Below are 24,340 nucleotides of genomic sequence, written 5' to 3' on the forward strand. Positions count from 1 at the left end.
TTTCGACTGCAGGCAACTTGTATTTGGAAACCACAAATGCTGTAGGCCAGAGGAGCCCGGCAAATTAGCACAGCTGAGTAAACCAGCTCATTAACCTTACACCCACTCTGTTGTCTTGGCTAACAAGTGCTTTTGTTTGTGGATTTCAGAAACTGCTTTTAATTAGGTAAGGTCTGAGTGATTTACAAAATTAATCCCCATGGAGAACCACCAGGCATTTCCCTGGCATTGCCTCTAGGGAGTGCGTGGCATGAAAAAAAATTGAATTTCGTTTGGAAAGGCTTATTTAAGGTTCAACCACAAACCAGTTTCATTATTCTTGAAGATGGGAGTGTAGAGGCTTAGCACCAAATGCAGGGTGATTTATAGAGGTGCAAATGTATTGTTTATTCAGAGGATATCTCCCTCTCCATCTCCCGTCACACACAGACAGAGAAGCATTCCGTGCAAAGTTAGATTGTAGGACTGGTACCCGAAGAGAGGAACCGCAGGGGAACAGTCCTAAGGCTGAAGAACAGGGAAATTCCAAAGGTGGTTCAAGTGCCACCTGAAGGGGTCTTGCCCGCAGGACAGATATGCAGCTGGAGGAATGCAGCTAGTCCCCTCTGTTTTGAAGTTGTTTTTTTAAAAAACTTAAGTTAGAAGTGAAAGAGGAGGGAGAGATTTATATATTTTCTGCTGCTCTAAATGTCTCCCCCTTTTGAAGATGCGCCAGGGTAATGGTACAGCTTTGGATCAATTCAGATCCAAGCTTTTCCCCAGCAGTCTCATACATGCCCCCCTCCCCGACATATTACTTCCAAGGCATTGTGACCTCCAAAAAATTATCCCCAAGGGAATGCAACCCCGCAACCCCAAGGGAATGCAAAAAAAGGTTGCACAGTCTTATTATCACGACATCATATTTCATCACCTCTGCCAGTCTTATTATAAAATATATGATCAGGGCCCAAAATTCCACTTTTTCTCAGTTTCTCATTTTTCCAATCTTATGTTCAGTTCCCTATTTCACTTTGCATTTAAGTCCTCATACATCAGAATTTTAGTGCAAATTTCTCTTAATATATACATTTTTGCAAAGCAATTTTGCCTAATATAATGCATCTTTGTATGCTATTTTCACAAATATATGCATGTTATGCACACTTTACCCCTTTCCATGCATTACCTGGCTGGAGAACTGCAGTGTAAATATCAAGAAATGCAGATTTTGAAGGATGGTTGTGTTTTGATTTGTGTATTGTTTCAGAGAGTGTAAAGCAGGTAGGTTTGACTTTAAATGGGAACTGCATTGAATTTCTCCCTTATCCCTAGTTGCTGGAGTAAAAGCCCTGACATGCTTATTTTGCATGTGGAGAGATCATTTTACATGGAACATTCAAATATGTGATTCCTCCATCAGCAGTCCAAAATGGCTCAGTCTAGCAAAGGCTGTATCATGTGATACAAAGGCTATATCATAGCAAAGGCTGTGATGTTTTCTGTGCTTTTATGCCTGTGCAAAATCATCCTTGCGTGAAAACAAAATTTCTCCTTCTCCATCTTTGCACTGTGAATCAGAGCAGGTTACACACCCACCCACCGACCCAAATCAGCTACAACAGAGTAAAGTTAGGATCTTATTTCTGTAGGTAAATCAGTAGCCTTTTTGTGCAATTAGCCTATGAATGGGGGATGTGTCTTTGATGAAAACTGGCTCTTGCCTGTTCAATTTTCTAGCTGGTGTTATATTACCATTATTATTAATAACAATGATAACCCCACCTGCCTGAGCCAGGCCTTCCGGCCCTGAGGAATGAGTGATTTTAATATTAATTCCTGCTGTATTTCAGCCCCTAATTGTCCCCTTATAGAGGCACTCTTTTAAAAGTTCACAAAAGCTGTTTCAACAAGGGGAAATTGAACAAGGCCTGGTCATGACAGCAGAGAGCTCTCGGGAGACTCTAGAGAGCTGCAGCTATTACACTGACTAACAGAATGCTTTGCCTCTGGTGATGAGAGAAAGGAGTCTTTGGAAACATTTAAGAGCAGTTTGCTAGATTCAAGGATATGCAGAGAGCATTGTATGCACATTTTTGCACTCACAACAACCTTGAAGTGGAGGAAATGAGCAGCAGGGATTGCCTCATCACAGGCTCACACAAAGCATCGAGGGATCGTACAACTGCTTCACTTTTTCTTGTATCCCCACACAACTATCCGCACCAGACATTTGTTGTTGTTACATGCCATCAAGTCAATTTCGACTTATGGCGACCCTATGAATCTTTTTGGATATATTCATAGGGTTTTCATGGTAAGAGGTATTCAGAGGTGGTTTACCATTGCCTTCCTCTAAGCCTACGGCACCTGGTATTCCCAGGTAGTCTCCCATCCAAGTACTAACCAGGCCTGACCCTGCTTAGCTTCCGAGATCAGACAAGATTGGGCATGTTCAGGGTAGTATGGCTGTATACACCAGACATGTAGATTACTATTATACCACTTTAACAGTCATGGTTTCCCCACAAAGCATCCTGGGAACTGTCATTTGTTAAGGGTGCTGAGAGTTGTTAGGAGACTCTGATTCCCCTCATAGAGATACAGTTCTCAGAATGGTTTCACAATCAATCCCTTTTCCCGGGAGCTCTGAGAATTGTAACTCTGTGAAGAGAACAGGGATCTCCTGACAACTCTCAGCACCCTTTACAAACGACATCTCCCAGTAAGCTTTGGGGGAAGCCGTGACTGATAAAGTGGTTTAACAGCAATCTAACTGTATGGTGTAGATGTTGCCATGATTACCCGTTGCAGTGGGGCTCAAATACATGAGTGGGCTATTGTTATCATGTCCTACTTGTGGGTTTTCCTCACAGTGACCTGGCTGGCCACTGTGAGAAACAAGTTGCTGGGCGAGATCAGGCTCTGTTCTGATCTAGAAGAATTATTGTGTTTGCATGATTTTGTATTAAACCCAGCTCATGGTACTGTGTTCGTTTACTTCTCATTCCCCTTCTCTTTCCCTTGTTTCTTATGTCTCCCCTTTCTCTATTTCCCAGCTATCAAGCTTTAAATTGCAGGGATATCGTAAGGCTATCGGTGGCAACTCACCATGATGACCATGCTCTGCCTCCACTGTCAAAGGCAGCATGCCTGAATACCAGTTGCTCCTGGGAATCACAAATGGGGAGATCACTGTTGCACTCAAGTCCTGCTTGCGGCCTTTCCTTAGGCATGTGGTTGGCCATTGTGAGAACAGGATGCTGGACTAGATGGGCCACTGGCCTGCTCCAGCAGCGCTTTTCTTATGTCTCACTCATTCCCTTCTGCCTGCCATAGAGCAAAATTGGAGCCCTGCTGGATGCAGTGGGATGTGGAAAGGTTCTCAAGAGGACTTTTGGAGAAATGAGCCAAGTGGCCCAGCAGTGGCAGCCCCCTTCGATGTATTGAAGCATTTAACCATGAAGGGGCTGTCTTGGGGTGCTTGTAGCATTTGAATGCCAGTTGATATCTCTATATGACACCCTTGCAGCATATGTTCTAGTGCTAAATATATAATGGTGGTATGCGTAAAGCAACTTACAGAGACGGTGACTCATCCATCCTGGCAATCTGTTAATGCAAAGTTTAAGTCCAACAGGAATTTGTTTTCCACGCCAAATGGTATTGATGATGATGAAGATGATTAAATTTGGCCTTCACTGCACCGTGTGGTAGTGAAGTCCATAATTTAACTATGCACTGTGTGAAGAAATACTTTCTTTTCTCTGTCCTGAGTCCTTCAGCTTCATTGTTATAAGAAAAGGGCAAAAGTCTCTTGACTCATCTTCACACCATGCGTAGTCTTATACACTTCTATCATGTCCGGCCTTAGTCACCCTTTTTCAAAAATAAAAGGCCCTTTTATTATTATTGTTGTTGTTGTTGTTGTTGTTATATCCAACCATTCCTCAAAAGAGCTCAAGCTGGTATACTTGGTTCTCCTTCTCCCCAATTATCCTCACAACAACCCTGTGAGGTAGGTTAGGCTGAGAGGCTATGACTGGTCTAAGGTCACCCAGTGAACTTCATGGCTAAGTGGGAATTTGAACCCTGGTCTCCCAGGTCCTAGTCCAACACTCTAACAACTATACCACACTGGCTCTCTGTCACTTCTGTATCCTTTCTCCATAGATGAATTGCTCAGGCTCCTTTTTTGGCGTGTCTTTCTCTGCACCTTTCCAGATCTACAAAATTATTTTTGAGACACAGTGGCCAGAACTGTACACAGTATCCTAAGTGTGGTCAAGCACCATTGATTTGTATAATGGCATGATGATGTTGGCAATATTATTTTCAATTCCTTTTCTCATGTTAAAATGGATATATCGTGGCAGCGCACACCGATGTATAGTAGGGATAGTGTCCAGACTGTCACTATTTTGTGGGAGGGATTCAACTGCATACTGAAACTTTAGGTTTGCATGATTAAAGTCAGGTGCTCTGTTACCTTAGAGCAACAAATTCAGTGTTTTTTTAATAAAAAAACAGACTTTTGTCGGTTTAGAAACCAATGCGAAAATGCATTGCAAAGTATGGGATGAATGGATGATTAATTTGCAACCAAAGCAGGATGAATGTTTGTTCTCATATAACTGCCTCATAAACAAATCAGAAGAAATGCTCAATGAAGACCGGGTGTAGTCTAACCACCATGTAAGCTTTGTGTAAGCAAATCAGGATGGATGCTGAATAAACAGGTCACCTGGAAGAGCCCTAAGATGCCCTTATGCCACTTTCAAAACCTCTCTCCCTTGTATCCTGTGGGTAAATAAATGTATCTTCCATGTTCAAACTGCTTTGGGACCCCAGCAGCTGTAACCTCCGCTATGTCCTGTTGCTTTTGCCAGAACATGGTCTGTGTTTACAGACTGTGTTTACTTAACCCCTGCTCTCTTCCCTGCGTCCAGTCTATTTGTTTCCCCAATTCCTGGTGGTCACTAATGCATAAGATTTGTCTCCAAGTCTCTCAACACAGCTTCCCATTATAAATTGGGGGGGGAGGCAGAGTCCACAGAGCACAGTGTTTCAGCAATTATTTTCAATCTGTGCCTTCCTCCGCGGACAGATAAAATGGTTGGTAGCATCCAGCAGGGGATGCTGCAGAAAAGACTATATTAAATCTCATATTATAGGGGCAAAGAGGTGTTGAGGAAAGATAATAATGTATTCCAGGGGCTGGAAGCCGGCAAATAAACATTCCGTTTGGAACAGGATCCATGTTTTATTTGCTACCCAGTGCACTTAAATAGTCTCAGTTGGATTGGGATTTTGAAAAGCTTTATGGCTTCAGTTTTTATTTACTGCTCTGTGTCCATCAAAATATGGCTTTAGTTTAAAGCTTGCTAGTTGTTGTTTTTTAAAAAAGAACAATACTATCACAAAACTCACAAGGAAATCCACTTCCCCATCCATCCATCCCCCTGAACTTTCTTACGGAGTTTTCCCCAAAGGACAGCATTAACAATTCCGTTGCATGTTTCGATAGAATTCCATTACTGCTGTCTTGCAATATGGTGCCTATCCTGGTACAGGTGCAGGAGATATTCAAAAGGAAAGCTATATATCAGTCACACACTCTTTAAAGTAGCTGCAGGCTTCTCCAATGTTTTGCATGGGTAAGGGTGCAAGTAGCTCTGAGGGCAAAATATGAGGAGGGAAGAAAGATGAAGCCTCCACAGATACTCTGCTGGGGTGCAGAAGTCCTAACTCCCCATGTGCGATTATGCCCCTGCAGCATCTTTTAGCTGTCCCCGTTAGGGATGGGTGAGAAATTTGATTCAGTTTCATTTCAAGCCAAATCTATAAAAGTCACACTTTCCAAAACAATATGAAAACCAAAACATGGCAATCTTTTGAAATTCATACTTAATTGAATTTTGCAATACAGTGAGCCAACCAATGTTTACAAATATGTGTATGTAAGGAGAAAGTGTGCATAAAAATGAATATATGAGTGAAAGTAACATACAAAAATGTATTATATGATGCGAAATTGCTTGCAAAAATGTGCACATTACTCAAAACTGCCTACAAAAGTGTTTATTAGGAGAAATTTGCTAAACTAAAATACTGGGGAATTTCCATGATTGTTTAAAAATTCACAGATTGCTGCAGAAATATGGAGAACTGAATTTAAGATTGGAAAAATGAGAATCAGAAAACCAAAACTGACAGATCTTTCCATCCCTAGTCTCCATACAAGCTAATGGAGTGAGACACTCCATTGAGTTGCATGGGGATAACTAGAAAGAGGCTCCTGTTTCTCAGTCCTTGGACTGGTGCTGGAAAAAAAATGGTCAGCTCACATTCCATCTTAGCCTGGCAGCAGAAAAGCAAACCTAATGGTGTCCCAAAATCAGGCCTCCAGTTTCTCAAAAGTTTCACCCTAATCTAATGTATTTTTGTATGATATTTTTACTAATGTATGCATTTTTATGCTCACCTTACCTAGTGTATCTTTTTACTTACTTGGCTAGACTACTTGGCTGCAAAACTGCCTTGCAAAATTTGGAGAACTGCAGATTTCCAAGGATGGCTGTGTTTCAGTTCACGTGCTGTTTCAGAAAGTGTGAATTGGGTAGGCTCGCCTTTAAAGGCAAACTGAATCAAACTTACGCCCAATCCCTGCATAACCTCTTTTGGACAGCTGCTGCAGCCCCAGCAACTCTTCCCTACACACACACGCACACACACATTATTGATGCCTTCTTTGAACTCACTTTTAAAGCTGGCAGGCCTGGTGTTGGGATATGGCAAAGTGTGGATCCCAAGGCCGCAGCAGGGTCCACCACCACTGGGATCTGCCTCTCCTGGGCCAGGAGGACCTCTTTAACTCTTTTCCCCATTGCAGAGAGGAGTGTCAGGCAGCCAACGGCTGCTTGCAGTGAGCTGCTATTTGACACCCCTCCCCTAAAAAATGCCCACTGGGCCTTTTCTTGACATAGCACGGCATTATGTTATGCAATAGAGACTGGTGGCTCTGATGTCAGTAGCACAGTGAATCCGCTCCGGGGTTTAGTCCAAATGTCCAAGGAGCTGTCCAGGGTGCTGAAACCTTTTCCCAAAATACCTGTCTCCACTGGCATTATGGTTGTTCAAGGTTGCGCTGAACACAGGTGCAAGCTGTCTGTGCACATGTACAAGTATTTGTGTGGAAGAGTTCATGTTGATTCATAAAGTTCAACTATTGTGTATACGGGTACACAGACCTTTCACTTGTGGAATGTAACATTTGAACAGCCCTTATGGTGAGGCCAGTTGTGGAAGAATTCAGATACCGGCTGGGAGCGGCTGCCCTTTCACTGCCTCCGTGGTCCATCATTGCTCCAGCTGGGCTGCCCAATAAGCCTACAGCAGCCTAGTCCAGCAAGTTGGAGAGGGAAAATATTTAGTGTGTGTCCATTAACCAGGGGCCAAGTGTATTGTGGTGAGGGCCAGCATGCATGCATCCAACAATTGGGGGGGGGGAGAAAGAAAGAAAGAGAGAGAGAGAGAGAGAGAGAGAGAGAGAGCTGTCTTGCTGCCTGTTTTGGCTTGAGATTCCTGCTTCTAGTCCTTCTGATATTCAGTTGCTGCTTTTGCAACAAGACCCTTGCCAAACCTGAAGTGTGTTGCTGTTGTTTAAAATATTTATACCCAGCTCTTCAGCTGGAAAAAACAGATTCCCATAGTGGCTTACATATATCAGTAATGCCAATCCTTGCCCTCAGCCTTACAGTCTTAAAGACACAACTCAAAAGGAAAAAAGGCTTCGGAGGGAGGAGGAAAAAATCAAGCTCAGTCACTAATTCTTAGTTACAGAGTTCTTATAGCAACCAGATGGAATGGAAAGAGTTTGAGGAGAAGAGGAACCAGAAGTTGCTGCACTCTCAGCTGAGCCAGTGGAAAGCCCCTCTGTTACAGCTTAATGAGCTGCATTCAGACATGGGGTTTGTTGCTTTAGTTTTACTGATTATAATGATAGTACTTCTGCCCCAATTTCTAATATTCTTTTCACATTGTGTACCTGTTGCCTTATGGAACTGTGGCTTTTTGACTGATATACCACCATGCATGCTAAATTTCATTCACAACGGTGGACGTGGTATGACACAACAATGAATGTCATTGGCCCTGTCACTACTCCCCCATCCTTCCACACATGCAAATGGCAGGAAAGAGCAGAGTATGCTGTATACCATTCCAAATTTGCCTCTGCACTCCTGTGATTTTCTGGGTTAACAAGGTCACAAACAGATTTTTTTTCTGGAAGGAATTTACCTGGAAATGAGTGCGAAGCTTCCACTATATTCTGCTAGATTTCCAGAAGTGGCTTTTATGTCATGTGAAAAGTGAAATAAAATGTGGAAATTATCAGGTAAGGAAACATCGGGAAAATTGCTATCTGAATGCAGCCTAGGTCACACAGCACTTCCCACCTCTGGCTATACTGGGACTGACAATTGACTCTCCCTGACACTTGGGGCCTGACCCCTGAATGACACTGGCACACATTGTGGCAATCATTCTGTCTTCATGTAACTACTAACATGAATTGGATTTCCCATTCCAACTATAAACATTTATTGAAAGGGGGTGGTGATGGTGGAAAATCCATCCTTTACCCCTTTTAGCCACCCTGTCTCCAAGCACAGCAGAGTGATTAAAGGATGTTAAAGGGTAACAAATCCATCTTAAGTAACTTTGAGCCTGTGCCTTTAGCTATCCCTTGCTGGGATCATCATTCATTTCATGTTAAACTTAACATAATCTGCACTATCCTAGAAGAACAAAAGGAGGGAGGAAGCTTTTATTGATGAATTTTCCTGGCTCACATGCAGAGGTCCCTTTCTTTTTTAAAAAAGACCCACGCAATAGGGATGCTTGAGGGATTCAATGTTTGTGAATTCCAATATCAGCTGACCTGCTCTGTACATCTTGAACTAATATGGGGATTGGAACATAATTATACAACAGGCTTCTGCACTTCCCAAATGTACCAACACATTTCTTTGTGTGTGTATATGTGTGTTTGTGTGTGTGTGTAATTGTGATTAACAAAACAGAGGTTTTTATTTTACTAGCAAAACATTTCGGCTTCATCAGCTACTAACGTATAAATGCTGTTACCCAGGTGGCAGCTATAGAGCTTTGAGGATGGAATGCTCAGAGGGGCTTCATTTGCAGAAGCTAAGTGATGCTGGTACTGTCCTCCAGGTTCAGGCCATGTGGTGCCAAAGCGTCCAGGGAGTATATCCAGACGTTCTCCTTCTTAGTCAGTGCTGTTGGATCTGTTGGCATCTCTATATCTGTTACAGAAAAGTCCAACAGGCTGTGGTCATTGGTGTTAAAACTTTTTGCAACTGGTTGCTCCATTCTTTTTTTAGTCAAGACTGCCAATTTGTGGTTTCTGAAGCATGTGTGTAGGTCAGTTGTAGTTTTTCCTATGTATTGGATATGACATCCTGATTTTTTACATTTGATTACATAAATTATATTTCAGGACCTGTAGGAGATGTTCTGTTTGACGTAATATGTTCTGGCTGTCCTAGTGCTTTTGAACGTACCTGTCTCCATGAGATACACACAGGGGATACAGTGTTTGGAGTGACAAGGATGAGACCCACAATTACTGATAGATGGCTTAAGCATAGCTCTCACCAATAGTTTACATAAATTAGGAGGCTGGTGAAATGTTACAACAAGAGGCTCGTTAGTGGCTCCAGCAAGACGTTCAGAGTTTGCTGGCAAAGAGTAGCTCTCCCTGATTGCTAGGTGATAATTAGGAGATGTTGAATGAAAATCTACCACAAATGGAATCCATTGTTCTTTGTTTTTTGAAACCTCATTATGATGGAGGAGGTTTTCTCTGGACAGAATGGAGGTTCAGTGGATGTTGCAATCAATTACATGTGGAGGATATCCTCTCAGAAGAAGGTGTTCTTTAAATTCACTAATCCTTCTTTGGTATTTCTCTTTGTTATTGCAAATACGTTTGATTCTGAGAGCTAAGCTATAGACAGTGTTTTTCTTTATATGCTTAGGATGGTAGGATTTCCAGTTTAGATAGGTGTGGGTATCAATGGGTTTGCTGTGGAGATCAGTGGCTATTTTATTGTTTTCAATAGGGAGAAGGACATCAAGAAAAGGGATGTGTGGATTATCATTTGTAACACTGAATGTAAACATAATAGATGAATGGTCAGAGTTGCTGTAATTTTTAAATTGTTCTCTTTGCCATTTGTCCAGACCACAAAGATGTCTTCAATGTATTGCCACCATATAAGTGGTTTGTTAATGGCCTTTTTGAGGATCACTTGTTCCAGTTTACTCATAAATAGATTCACATATGATGGAGCCATGTGAGTTCCCATAGCTGTGCCTTGTAGTTGCAGGTAGCATTTTCCATTGAATAAAAAGTTGTTGCACTAGTGTAGCTAAAGTTGTGATAACCTCTGTTGGGGGATTTTTTGTAATTTCTGGTATTGAGGAACTCATTTAAAGCCTAAAGCCTATCATTATGTAGTATATTGGTGTAAAGAGATGTGACATCTAAAATAGCTAATATAATATTGTTGTGGAATTGATACCGCTTGTTTAGAGACTCAACTTAAAGTAAGAAGTCTTTGATATATGATGGGAGGTTTTGTACCATGTTTTGTAAATTTAAGTAAATGTACAGAGAAATCCTTTCAGTTGCTGTGTTGATGCCTGAGACAATGAGGCTTCCAGGATTGTTGGCTCTGTGGTTTTTAGGAAGCATGTAAAACCTTCCAGGGATGGGATTTGGTTAACAAGGAGATCCGCAGTCTCCTCTGTAAGAAGTGTCCTGCTTGTAAGGTTTTGTATAGTTGCAATGATATGAGTACTGAGATCTGTGGTGATGTCTTTGTCAAGAAGTCTGTATGTTGTTTTATCCTTTAGTTGTCTTTGACCTTCTGCTATGTAGTCTGCAGTGTTAAGTACCATGGCAGTACCACCCTTATCCGCAGGCTTGATGGCAACATCCCTTCTCATCTGAAGATTCCTTAGGGCTATTCTTTCGTCTTTTGAAAGGTTGTCATGAGTAGCAGTTGGTGTATGGTTGTTAATGACTCTGTTTACTGATAAGAGAAAGGTTTCTAGGACTGGATTCCTGCTAACGTTCGGTGTCCAGGTCTTAGGTGACAGAAATTGTAGCAGAGAATCTCTGTTGTAGAGGTCCATATTAGAGTCATCATAAAAAAACATCAGCCAATCTACATCTCCTTTCAAAAGCTTTGATGTCACTTTTCATTTGTGCTGTATTGTGTTGTCTAGGTATCTGGCAGCAGTTGAGGCCTTTGGATAGAAGCCTAATTTCATTAGGTGACATTTTGCTGAGATATATTACTATTGTGGAGTCATTTCTGTAAGTTTTCTTTTTCTTGTTGTTAGCTTTTACTCTTGTAACAGAGGAAAATTTTTTTTTTATAAAGAGATCCCTGCATTATTAAGTGTGATAGAACAAGGGGAAGATTATATCTTAGAATATCCCTTTTGAGGATTTTTTTTCTTTTTTATGGCGTGGACATTGATAAATGTTGTCTGCTTTGTTTTGTGAAGCAGTTACAGGAGACATTCATAGTCATATGGTGTTAGAACATTTCTTTGGAACATTAATTCCTGCTGTAGTGCTTGTTCCATGGTCTTGATTTTCAGAGGATTTTGCTTAATAATTGTAGGGATAAGGAATATGTACAGTTGATGTTTCTCTGTGCGCCAGTTTAGACATAGAGGGATACTTTCCGGTACAGAAATTGGTTTATAAATCTCAAGGCCTTGTGGGATAATATTTATGGTCTTGTACATTTTAAGATGCTCTACAGTAACTTGGCATTTTGTAATTTTCTCTTGTAAAAATATTGTGTGCCTTGGGTTGTTGTTGCACATGATGGAATACTTGAATGAAGAAGACTGGATCTTGGGTGGATGCGAGTTGCTTTGGTATACAAACAGTCAGTTTTGAAAGCAACAAACAGAACTTCACCCAAGCTTGCTCTGCATTCCTATAAGGATTCCGGACAGAAAAAAGGAAGTACTTCTTACAGCCCTGGAAACCTTCAGGTTGAAGGGCGGAATACAAATCCTATATATATCTTGGTACCGCAACAGAATGCCACACACACTTGAAAATGTGTATTTTGAAATAGAACAGTTTTTAAAACATATAAATAGATATTAAAATGTATTTTTCTTGGATTTTTTTTAAAATGATGATTGATGCAGAATGGATTTAGGGAGGAGCACACACAAAAAGGGCCACCAAAATGATTAAGGGGCAGCAGCAAATCCCCCATGAGGAAGTTCACATGTTACCTTTAAAGAGATTGCAATCTGTGTACCTGTGTATACCAATAATTGAGCTGTAAACTCATACTGTCATTCACATGTCATGTCCAATACGTGTACAGTCTGTGTACTTGGGCACAGTAGTTCAGCTGTACAAATCAAGAAGTGTACACTCTTTCACACAAGCGCCTGTACATGTGCAGGCACATCTTGTATCTGAGTTTGTAATGTGTGAACATTTGGAGCTTAAAGGTGAGGATGGGGAGACACAGAGGTGTATGAATTTATGCATATAAGGAGAAAGTGGAAAGAGAGAAGTTTCTCCCCCTCTCTCATGACGCTAGAATCTGGGGCCATCCAATGAAGCTGAATGTTGGAAAATTCAGGGCAGAAAGTACTTCTTACAGCCCCAGAAACGTCAGGCTGAAGGGCAGAATACAAATCCTATAAACAAAGCCTTCATGCAGCACATATATGAAGCAGACCCATTAAAATCAATGGGCAACTATTCTGAGTAGCACTTGGATGCAACCCATAGTTAAATGGTGGATTTTGCTACCACAAGCTGTAGCCATAGCCACTGACGTGTTTGGCAGTAAAAGGGGGTTAGATAAATTTATGGAGATAAAGCTATCCATGGCTACTAGCCATGATGGTTGTTTACCACCTCCAGTGATGGAGGCCATATGCCTCTCAATACCATTTCCTGGGAATCACAAGTGAGGAGAGTGCTCTTCCACTCAGATCCTGCTGGTGGGCTTCCCATAGTTATCAGGGTGGCCACTGCAAGAAGAGAACGCAGGACCAGATGAGCCTTTGGTCTTAGCCAGCATGTTCTTCTTATGCAAAAGTGACATAGACTGGAAATAGACCAATCCATCCATCCCTGCCCACAAAGTTACTTTATAGTCTGTAGTTTGCTAAATAAAGCAAAGTGCAGCTCCTTTATACCGCAGGAACAAGCCACATGTTGGCAGTAAGGTGCATGGTGCCTTTCCAGCTACTCCAGATTTTTGGCACACTCCCCAGTGAGGGAAGAGCTTGCTAAATGGCCCTCCGTCCACTTGGGGAAAAAAAATGGTTTCTTTGTTAATTAAAAAGCCAAGTGAGCTTTCGTTGCGTTTAAATGAAAAAGAAGTGAAAATTGTGCACATACTTTATTCAGGCTATTGGTTGCATGTTCGCTTTATCAGCAGAACAGACTGTGCTGCTGGGAAGCTGATTCTAGGTCAGTCATAAAGGGATCCTTTCCTCATTTTTGTTTTATTTCACTGATTCAGGGCAGCCCCCTCCACCCAATCCAAAGGATTTTGATTTTGGAGTAATGCCTTCTTAAACTTGCCCTTCAGTTTCCTAGATACTGATGAGCTCAGCATTTTTCCCCCAAAGTGAAATGATCCTAGGGGAATTCCAGAACCGGAATTGAGAGGCATCTGGATGTTAACAATTCATCATTGTGGTACTAGAGAAGAGGCAGATTGCATAATGAGACATCAGCACATCTCAGTTCCTTTCAAATGTCTAGGAAAGGAATGACATAAAACATGCCTGTGTAAGGTAGTAAGTGTTGCGAGTGTTTTGGGGAAGGGAAATGCATGAGAGGTGTGTCTCTGTACATTTAGCAGAGGACAGAAGAGTACGAGGGGCAGAACGATTAAATATGTGCCTTGAAAAGCTGGTGTCACAATTCATTAGTCATTCCTCAAGGTATGGCAGGGCTCATTGTCTTTTTGTTACAATTGGTTTATACAACTACTCTTCAGGGATTTTTGAGACAGAAGTGTGCATGTTGGTGGGTGATTACCAAGTGTGGGACTCCCCAGAGATTTTTTCCCCCTGTTGATTTGTTTTACCTTTTCCCTTGACGTTCCTTGGGTGTGTCTCCTGAGTAGGAGTTAAAATTAGTGCAATGCCAAAATCCATCTTCCAGTTTCTCAGAAATATCCTTCCCCTCTGAAAGAGGCTTCCGTTGTTCTACTTCATTCTTGGGACACCTTAGCATTTCTTTACCATTTCTGTGGCTGTGGGGTTTAGAGCTTGTCTGGTTCTACCTTCACTGTTGGAAACAGTATGGCTCGGAATACCAGTTTGTTTGTTTATTAAACTTATTAAATTTATATCCCACCCTTCCTTCCAGTTGATGGGGACTATAGGTGGGGAGAGTTTTGTTCTGCATGTGGGCTTCCCATAGGCATCTGTTTGGCCACTATGAGATCAGAGTGCTGGACTAGATGAGCATTTGGCCTGATCCAGAAAGACTCTTCTTAGGTTCTTATGTTGTCCCCAGCTTCCCACACTTCCTGATCTGAAAAAGCCTCATGGGAGAAGTTATATCATTACGCCTTTCCCTGGGCTTTCCTTGAAACACAGGCACCTGTGGAAGCTGCAGGGTGCTAACCACTGGTGAAATTATTTGTAGAATGAAAGGAAACACACTCACAGGCACCCCTCAGCCATCTCATAATTAAAGTACCCATGCACCCCATCCATGAGAATTTCACCAAAATTTCCAAAGGCAATTTATTTTCTCATTAATTGATGGACAAGGGTAGGAAGAAAAAGTACAGGAGCAATTTTTGGCTGCAATAATTACAACAACCCATTTTTTAGAGAAAATGCAGTAGCAATTTGGAGATGTGCAGGACCCCCTTTCCAAAATAAATGCTATCTCCCTTGAGCTTTCTCTGCTGCTTCACCTGAAAGGGAAAAATGCCTCAAAAGTTGACTTTAGGGAAATGTCAGTGGGGACAAACAGCAAAGTCTGAGTTTATGTATAGAAGACCACAGGAGGCAGCAACTATTTGACTTAAGTAGATCCATCCATCCGATTTATTATTTTCTGTGAAAGAGAAACTTGCCTGAGAAGTTAATTGAGTACCCTATTTTAAAACAATTGTCCAAAAAGCAAAGTGAGTTTCTTTCTACCACAAGGGCTCTTAATCCTGTCTCTTTCCAAGGTAAGAAAGAAATCACATTACAGGAGACTTGAGGATTTAGTAAAGGGTGGCTACCTATTCAGAAAGCACACTTAAGCTGCCTGCATTTATGACATTGTTTAAAGGAACAATTGTTTAACATTTGTAGCCTTTAGATGAAAAAGAAACAGCAAGGCCTGTAGATTATATGGGGAAGTAAGCATGACTTATCAATGGACCATTATTGTATTATGTGAAAGATTTGGCATAACAGTGCTGTCTAAATTCATCATTATTTAAACAAGGATGGCTCTGATGATATTGCTACGGTGTGTGAGAGAGGGAGAAGGAGAGGGAACAGATGGGGACATGGACCTCACCCCATGGCAGAAAGCAAATCAAAGGGGCACTGCCAGACATGTTGGCACAGAAGATACTTTGGAATCACTCCATCCTTCTGTCAGTCAGTGGGAACCTTTGCTCTATCGGAGTAAGATGAAGCTTCTGGGCTGTATCCACCATCTTGCAGTAGCAGATGCGTGAGTGTTAATGTTATGCAACTGAGGAATCCAACACAACAGTTGCGGTTGTGGAAACTCATTGCGCCTCATATTGCACAATCTATTTTCAAATAAAGTTACCAGCAACCTGCTTATGCTTTCTCTTGCTGAACAAGACTCTGTTGACGCAAAACATTTCACCAACAGAACAGGTATACTGCTAAGCGACTTTCACTGAGCACCACATTGTATATAGCTCTCTGCATTTAACTGTGGGGAGGGGGATAAAACCACCTCCAGGGAGGCAATAGTCAATAATGGAAAGGTGCTGATCAAGATCCTTATCAGCAAGGGGGGGATTTCAGTTCCGTCACTGGACTCTCTATATGTGTCCTGGTTGGCACAGTCCTTTCTCCTTCACATAGCTGTAGCTTTCCATGAGCATTTTTGAAATGTACCCATGCACTGTGAGGATACTGTCAGTGATAAGAGGACTCTAGTATTGTATCCCACACTGGAAGATTTGCATGCCCCTGGGCATTTCTTGTAGGACATTTTGTCTTCCTGTAAGGCTAGCTCACTCCCTTTGGACTGCATGTGTGTACAGTGAGGGACCTGTAAAATTTTCTCTCTGCCATTGTCATCCATTTCCAGAAACAGCTGTCCAGAGCTAATTTATTTCCTAATGCTGCAGCAATGTTAATTTATAAATTACACTGGTAATTCGAGCTATTATTAATTTCAGATGGTGTAGGGCAAGCCTAATTAAAATATGACACCAATTGCCACACATATGTACCAAGGACTAACATTTAAAATTAATAGGAATATTAAGTGTGACACTGGTCTTTGCTCAGTAATTACAACACCCTGGCTGCAAAAGATTTGATAAAAGGGATGGAGTGATTTAAGAGAAATAAATAAATGTTTGTGTTTCTTTTTCTCCTCGCTCCTCTGTTGCCCTTTAAAGGAAGCAGTAAATCTCCTTCCTTCCTTCCTTCCTTCCTTCCTTCCTTCCTTCCTTCCTTCCTTCCTTCCTTCCTTCCTTCCTTCCTTCCTTCCTTCCTTCCTTCCTTCCTTCCTTCCTCCCTCCCTTTGCCACATACATACCAAACATTTAAAGCACAGTTATTCCACTTTAAACAGTCATGGCTTCCTCCAAAGAATCCTGGGAACTGTAGTTTGTTAAGGGTCCTGAGAATTCTTAGGGGAGATCTATCTTCCTTTCATGGAGCTATAATTCCCATGGTGCTATTATTTAACAATCAATCACTCTTCCCAGAGAACTCTCGGAATTGTAGCCCTGTGAAGGGTATAGGGGTCTACTAACAGCTGTCAGCACAAAGAAACTACATTTCCCAGGATTCTTTGGGGGAAGGTGACTGTTTAAAGTGGTATAAAAGTGTTTTAAATGTATGGGGTCCACATGGCTTTTCTTTTCTTTCTTTTTCACAATCAAAAATCAAACCTGAACTTTCTAGTTTGCAGAAATGGGTTATTATACCAAACATATTGAATACTGATACAATCTAAATGTTTTGCACTAATTAATTATTAAGTCATTAATGTAAGTTAAGTGATGTTAAGTATGTACTTCGAGTCTGCTTGAAAGCCACAGACCAGGAATTTCTCCCCTTGACAGTGAAGGAACTCCCTGCTCACAATGCACATTTTCAAAGCCAACAGGTTTGGTGTCTTCCGCACATAGATGTGGCAGGCTGATAAGCTTGCTGCCTACCACCTCCTATATATATATATAATACTTCTTTCCTCCACATCAAGATACCCAGGCAAACAAATGGAAGAGGGCTGTATCTGGAAATCCCACCAGCACCAATGCCAGGGGAAAGATGCATGCCTAGCAAACATGGTGCACTGTTTTTTATGTATCCTGCAATGCCATTGTCCTGCTGCATAGCCGAGGATTGTTGTTTTCTTTTTCTCTCTCTCTTTGCCGCTCCCACCACCACCACTGCAGCCATGGGATTCCTGAGCGAAGATGAGTACTTGGAGATCACCGGCATCACCCGGGAGCAGTCGGGGGAGTATGAATGCAGTGCCTCCAATGATGTTGCGACTCCTGTTGTGAGGAGAGTAAAAGTCACAGTGAACTGTGAGTAACCTCAGGGGTGCGGATGCTGCAGCTTAGCAGCGAAGGGGAGTGCTAGGAGGATTTCCACTTTCTTTTAGGGTGCATTCTCTGCATTTCCTTGGCCTATGCTCTGTGCCTTTTAACACCTGCAAGGAACACATGAAGCTGCTTTATGTGAAGCTGGGACCTCCTGCATGCAAATGACATGCTCTGCCATGGAGCTAGTGGCCTTCCCTAGCTCACATTTATCACACTGTAGCAGAGATTCCAAAACTGTGGTCTGAGGACCACCAGTGGTCTGCAGGTTTCTTCCAAGTAGTCCATGGCATGTCTGCAAAGAACACTTTCCATTTGAATACTACGGAATTCAAATTGTAATAAAAATACAATTAAAAATCATACAGCATCTAGCACTGTGCATTACGATTGCTACAACAGGCAGAAAAAATCATTAGGTGGTATTCAACACTACTCCTACTCAGAGTAGTTGAAGTTAATGGATATAACTAACTTTGGTTCATTCATTTCATTGGGTCCACTCTGAATTGGATTTAGTTGAATACAACTCATTTAGTGGTCCCCCAAGATCCTCAGCAATTTTCACGTGGTCTGTGGGGAAAATAGTCTTGGAACCACTTCCTAAAGGGGGCCAACATAGTAATATAGTAAACTGGGAGCTTCTGTTTCTAGTGAAATCCCAGCAGAAGTGATGCTGTCTAGGCCAAATATCCAGTTCATCCAGCGCATGGGCCAGCCTTTTTTGTGTGGATGCACATTCATTTATGCATTTATTCATTCACACAGGTAAGTCCATATTCAGTTAAGTGTACAGACAACCCATATTACCTCATGCATTTTTGGTGCATTCCTGCATGGACTTGCATGCATTCACACCCATTAGCATGCTCACAACGCACATTCTCTTCTCCTCACACCAAAGGGACATGAAAAGAAGCAGAGTGTCGAGGACACTTTGATCAAGAACAGGAGTTAGAAAGTGGAAGGAGCTCCACACCTCTTTTGGCCATGGTGGTGTCTAAGGGCCAGCTTGGAACCAGTTTCTTCGAGAATAGCTGTAAAGCAGCCTTTGAGCGTTGGCTGTCAGGATTTGGGCAATGGTTTGTTGCATCCAAGACTCTCTTTAAAACACAGCCAGCAAAGGGACCTTCTGACTTGAGATGTTTTCTTTGGTACAAGCTAAAAGCTGGAGAAGGAAAGGATCTTCAAACAATTGCAAAGTAAGGTGATTTTCCAAAGCCAGAGATAGCAACCCTCAACCTGTCCCCTTGTCTCTCTGTAGACCCGCCGTACATCTCAGATACTAAGAACACTGGGGTGCCAGTAGGACAGAAGGGCATCCTCCAATGCGAAGCATCTGCAGTTCCATCAGCCGAGTTCCAGTGGTACAAGGATGATAAAAGGTACACAAAGAATGAATTGTGGCAGGCTTTAAGATGCTGCAATAGATCGTATCCTCATGATCACTGAATCAGAATTTACCTACCCCTGAAAAAAACTTGCAGTCACTCTGCCATATATACAGTGGGGAGGGGATGGTTAGCCAAGTACATTTCTCCCCAGCTGTTCAGTGACTATGAATGAAGAAAGGGGGCTAATCCTAAGGACAGATGAATCTCAATTTCAGTTTCTCCTAGTTTCTCAATCTTAAATTCAGTTCGCTGCCATCCCCCTATAAGATTGTGAATATTTTCTTTTTCAAATTCCCCCCACAAACATTTGTATACATTTTTGTGTGCCTTTCTCCTAACACACATATTTTGTATGCAGCTTTGCCCAATATAATGTTCCCTCCCTCTCTCTTTTTGGTTCATTATTGTCACTAATATACACATTTTCTCTAATAAATGCACATCATGAACACATTTTCTTTTGGTTGGAGGATTGCATCACAAAATTTGGAGAAGGGCACATTTAGAAGGTTAGTTGTGTTTTGGTTCACATTTTTGGTTTGTGAAGTGCAAAGTAAGTAGGCTTGCATTAAAATGCAAACTGAATGCATTCCCCACCTCCACCCCTCTGTTTATGATTCAAAGCAGGGGGATTAATTCCCCAACTTGTAAGGGAGTCTGTTAGCATTGTTCAGTTCAATCCAATGTAACCCTTACATTTCCTATCCACAATCCTGGCATTCTCAGTTGTTTGATACCTTTGCTTCTTTCACCCTACTACTCATCCCCCCCCATTGTCAACATTTAGATTGTAAGCTCCTCAGGGCTAGAGACCTTTTCTCTGTATGCCACCCCATAAGTAGATTGACGGCACTGTGTTAACAATAATAATATTGCAAACAAAAGGTAATATTCTGCACATGGCACAGACCCTTCACCCCAAGATACTCTTCTGCATGTGTAACTTGAAATTATGTTGAATAATAGTTCCCACTGCCAAAGTTCATTACCACATGAAGGCTCCTCTGTAATAATTCCACCCAGATTCATGAATAGGAGATGCTTATCAGATTTCCTCAGACAACAAAAGGACAAGGAATCATTCTCTGTTTCTGTAATTCCAATGTTGGATCTCTCCCCCACTAATTATCTCAACGGAGGTCTGTTTAAAACACAAATCTGAAGATATTGTCCATTTGATTAAGGCATTCTCTTGATGTTGTGGATTGTGCACCGGGCTACAAATGTGAACAGCACATTCAAATGGGAAGCTACAAGGAGCCATCAGTCAGGATCAAAAGCAAGCCAGGGCAGTAGTAATGTAGAGTGAGAGCCTTCTGGGAGAAATTAGCTAAGTAAAAATACACACAAACATTCAAAAGTATCAGGGGGGGGTGTTACCAAAGGAGGAGCAGGAGGGAAAAACCTAGACTATGGAAAAGAAAGCGATGATGATGATTAGACTTGTTAGTTGCTTGCTACCTGAATGTCTTCGGGTGACTTACAACAGGTCTCTTGAGTTACTTACAGTACATTAAAATAAATATAAATACACTGTATCATAAAAACAGAACCAAACGACTCCCATAACTGTGACAGGAAGCCTGGCAGTACACTCTTAACAAAACAACATTGTCTCAGTCTGTCAAAAGCCTGTAAAAAAAATGTAAGTTTACCTGGTGCCAAAAAAGATGTCGGTGAAGGTGCCAGGCAGACCTCACTGGGGAAAGCATTCCATAGATAGGGAGCCACAGCTGAAGAGGCTCTCTCTGTCCAAATATGCTCAGCAAACCTCTTGTCCTCTCCTCCCCCCCGAGACTTTGTAGAGTTCTAGAGTTACATTCTATTCATTCGCCTGGTGTCTGTTCCTTGCTGCCCCATTCACTGGGTCACTGGGCAGAATGAGGCAACTACCCCCCACTCCATTCTTATCATGCTGAATTGGTGCCCCAGAGACACCGAGGCTTGCTTGTTGCTGGCATGAGCTGCTGGCTGGTTGCCTGACTCAGTCACATCCTTCCAACGCTTCACAGGCAGCACTGTTGGAAAAGGCCCCTGACTGAGCAAGCAGGCACAGAAAGGCAGCCAGCTACAGGCTGCATACTCTAGCCATCACTACACATGCATATGCATTTTAGTGCTCACATGTCGCACACCAGTGCCAACGCTGCTATATTTCAGCATTTGTTGGACCATGCACTGAGTAAGCAGGCTGCAAGCCAGGAAGAGTTTTGACCGAGGGATGGTGCGGTATCAGGATTTTTCCACACAGCCTGACCTGCATCCCCTAAGCTGCTCTCAAGCATCTATTAGCCTTCACAGCTAGAGGGAATCTCTATGTTCAGCGGCAGCCTGTGAACATAGAGACTCCCTCTAGTGGTGAATACCACTTTCTGGAGGATACGCAAGAGGGAGGGACAGCAAATTCATGGAGGAGATATATCAGTGGCTACCAGCCCTGATGACAGAATAGAACCTCAATGTTCAAAGGCAGTTTGCTGAGGAGCAAGAACAGGAGAACGCTACTGTCTTCATACTCTGCCTTTGGGCTTCCAGGGGGTACCTAGCTGGCCCCTGTGGGGAACAGGATGCTGCACTAGATAGACCAGCAGGGCTCCTTATATTTTGCCAATTAGCTACCAGGCTAAGTTCAAGGTGCTAGTTTTGGTATATACAGCTTAGGACCCCTTATAAACGGCTTATATACGCAGCCAATCACTCTGCTCTGCAGGTGAGGACCTCCTGCAGATACCATCTTCTCAGGAGATCCATTCCGCACAATATAGAAAAAATTGACTATTTTGTGGCACCTATCCTTCTGTTATTCCCTCTTGTTACATATTGGACAGGTGCTCTCTCTGTTGTCTTTTCAGTGCCTACTGAAGACCTTCCTCTTTCACCAGTCCTTTTATACAGAGATCTTTCCCAGTCTGCTTCTGTACTGGAACTGATTTTAAGTCATTTGTATTGTTTTATCACTCCTTTGGGAAGAAGGGTGGGATTTACATTTATAATAATAATAATAATAATAATAATAATAATACAGAGTCAGACCTTTGATCCGTCTAGCTCAATAGTATCCACACTGACTGGAAGAGACTTTCCAGGCTTTCAGACAGGGTTGCCCTACCTGGAGATGCCGAGGACTGAAGCTGGGACCTTCTGCATGGAAAGCAGATGCTACTGAGCTCTTCCTTTTCCATGCATTTCCACCTTATTTGAAGGTTCTTTTAGCGTAGCATTAGAATTCAAGGTATCATCCTTTGGAATTCAGTGAGCCAAGGCACATTGTGTTGGAATTGTTTATCTGTGTGCAGTGGACAAATCAATGACATCTCTTTAAAAGGCAGCTAGCAAAGGAATCTTCTGCCTTGCGCTGTTTGTCCTGTCACAAGCTGCTAGTGGAGAAGGAAAGGACTTTGAATCCAATGAGCTCATATAGCGAACATGCTTCTCAGGAGCTCAGCCCCAGATAAATGACCTGGCTAACCAGTTCCAATTTATGTTTTCAATGAAATCTATTCATAAATGATCACATGGACACAGAAAATGACATCAAAATTGTCCCCTGGTGGGAGCTCAGATTTAGTTAGGGTGCTCAAATGCAGTAAATTGTAGGCAGCAATGCAGTTTATAGAAGAGTTAGCCAGTCCTTGATAACTTCTTTAGTTTTTATCCTGAACTTGTCACCATTTCTTTGTCTTTCTCTCTTATCTTCGATATCTCCCGTATTTCAGGCTCATCGAAGGACAGAAAGGGTTGAAAGTTGAAAACAAGGCCTTCTTTTCCCGCCTGACTTTCTTCAATGTCTCTGAGCAGGACTATGGAAACTATACCTGTGTGGCTTACAACCAACTAGGGAACACCAATGCCAGCATCATTCTGTACGGTAAGTAAAGCATGTGTTGACTTGCCACTGGAATTGCAGGGTGAAGGAGGGGGGGCAGATGAGTTAAAGAAGGCTCTGTTTGCAAGGTTGAGGAAAGATGGAGGGCTATTGCACTCATGCCCTGTCTGTGGGCTTCCCATAGGCATCAGGTTGGCCACTGTGAGAGCAGAATGCTGGCCTTGGTCTATTTCAGCAGGGCTCTACTTATGTTCTCTACTATCTGAGGTAGACAAGTGCTACATCAGTGACATCATTTATTAAAGTTACTTATGTCAAGATACAACCATTGGCAGCTGGTGCCCACTAGACCTGGTAGGGCTGCTATGGATGTTTGGCCAATGAGGTCATGCGGTAGTGGCCAAGTTTTGGTTTTCTCCCCATCCTCCTCCTTTGCAAACATACTGTGGGTACTTAAGCATTCCAGTTTTACATATAGCACCTAACGAAACTGTGAAGTGTCTTCTTTAGGTTCAGAAGGGATTCTGGCTGCTGTCACAGTAGTATCATGGATAATAGTTATTGCCTAACCATAAAACAATAAAAAGGTCCAGTAGCCCCAATGGGCTGGCCTCCACTGGATATAACAGATGGCCACTATCTACAACTTCCATTTTTATTCCAACAGGCTTTCCCAGCTGGATGACAGGGTCTCTGCCATGGGTGTCTACTTTGTAATTTGTCTTCTGTTATTTTCTGTGTTTTTTAATTGGCTTTGTTAGCTGTCTTTATTGTACATCACCTTGAAATGATTGTAGAAGAAGAGGAATAATAATAATAATAATAATAATAATAATAATAATAATAATAATAATAATAATAATAATAATAATAATAATAGACTGGGCAACCTATGCAGCCTCCCCCTTACTTAACATCTTATACTTGGGATGCCGCTGGACACATCATCACATCTTTACCCTTTATTTCTGTTCATAAAGTTTAGGAACATAGGAAGCCTCTTCATACTGAACCAAACTATTGGTCCATCTAGCTCAGTATTATCTACATTGACTGGCAGCGGCTCTCCAGGATTTCAGACTAGGAATCTTTCCAGCCCTATCTGGAGGTGCCAGGGATGGGACCTTCTGCATGTAAAGCAGTTGCTCTACCACTGGGTTTCAGCCACCTTCCCTGAGATCTGAAGATTTCAACAGCTTCCAGGATGTTGGGCTTCTGGCAAATGCTATTCTCAAATAGTGGAACAAAAAAGAAGGTGGACTAAGCCA

General features: G+C 42.1%; 1 protein-coding gene and 1 pseudogene across 8 annotated transcripts in view; one reads left to right on the top strand and one right to left on the bottom strand.

Annotated features, from left to right (window-relative positions):
- Positions 1-24,340, top strand: part of NTM (neurotrimin) — a 1,016,090-nt gene that overhangs the window by 967,512 nt on the left and 24,238 nt on the right. For all 8 annotated transcript variants that reach the window (XM_061592407.1, XM_061592408.1, XM_061592409.1 and 5 more), the window contains 3 exons: positions 17,703-17,837; positions 19,117-19,237; positions 22,963-23,114. In XM_061592407.1, the coding sequence (XP_061448391.1) occupies positions 17,703-17,837; positions 19,117-19,237; positions 22,963-23,114 (408 nt within the window). The remainder of the gene's footprint in view (positions 1-17,702; positions 17,838-19,116; positions 19,238-22,962; positions 23,115-24,340) is intronic.
- LOC133368889 (5S ribosomal RNA) lies at positions 2,338-2,456 on the bottom strand (annotated as a pseudogene).

The sequence above is a fragment of the Rhineura floridana genome, chromosome 12, assembly GCF_030035675.1.
Source record: "Rhineura floridana isolate rRhiFlo1 chromosome 12, rRhiFlo1.hap2, whole genome shotgun sequence".
In the NCBI taxonomy this organism is placed as follows: Eukaryota; Metazoa; Chordata; class Lepidosauria; order Squamata; family Rhineuridae; genus Rhineura; species Rhineura floridana.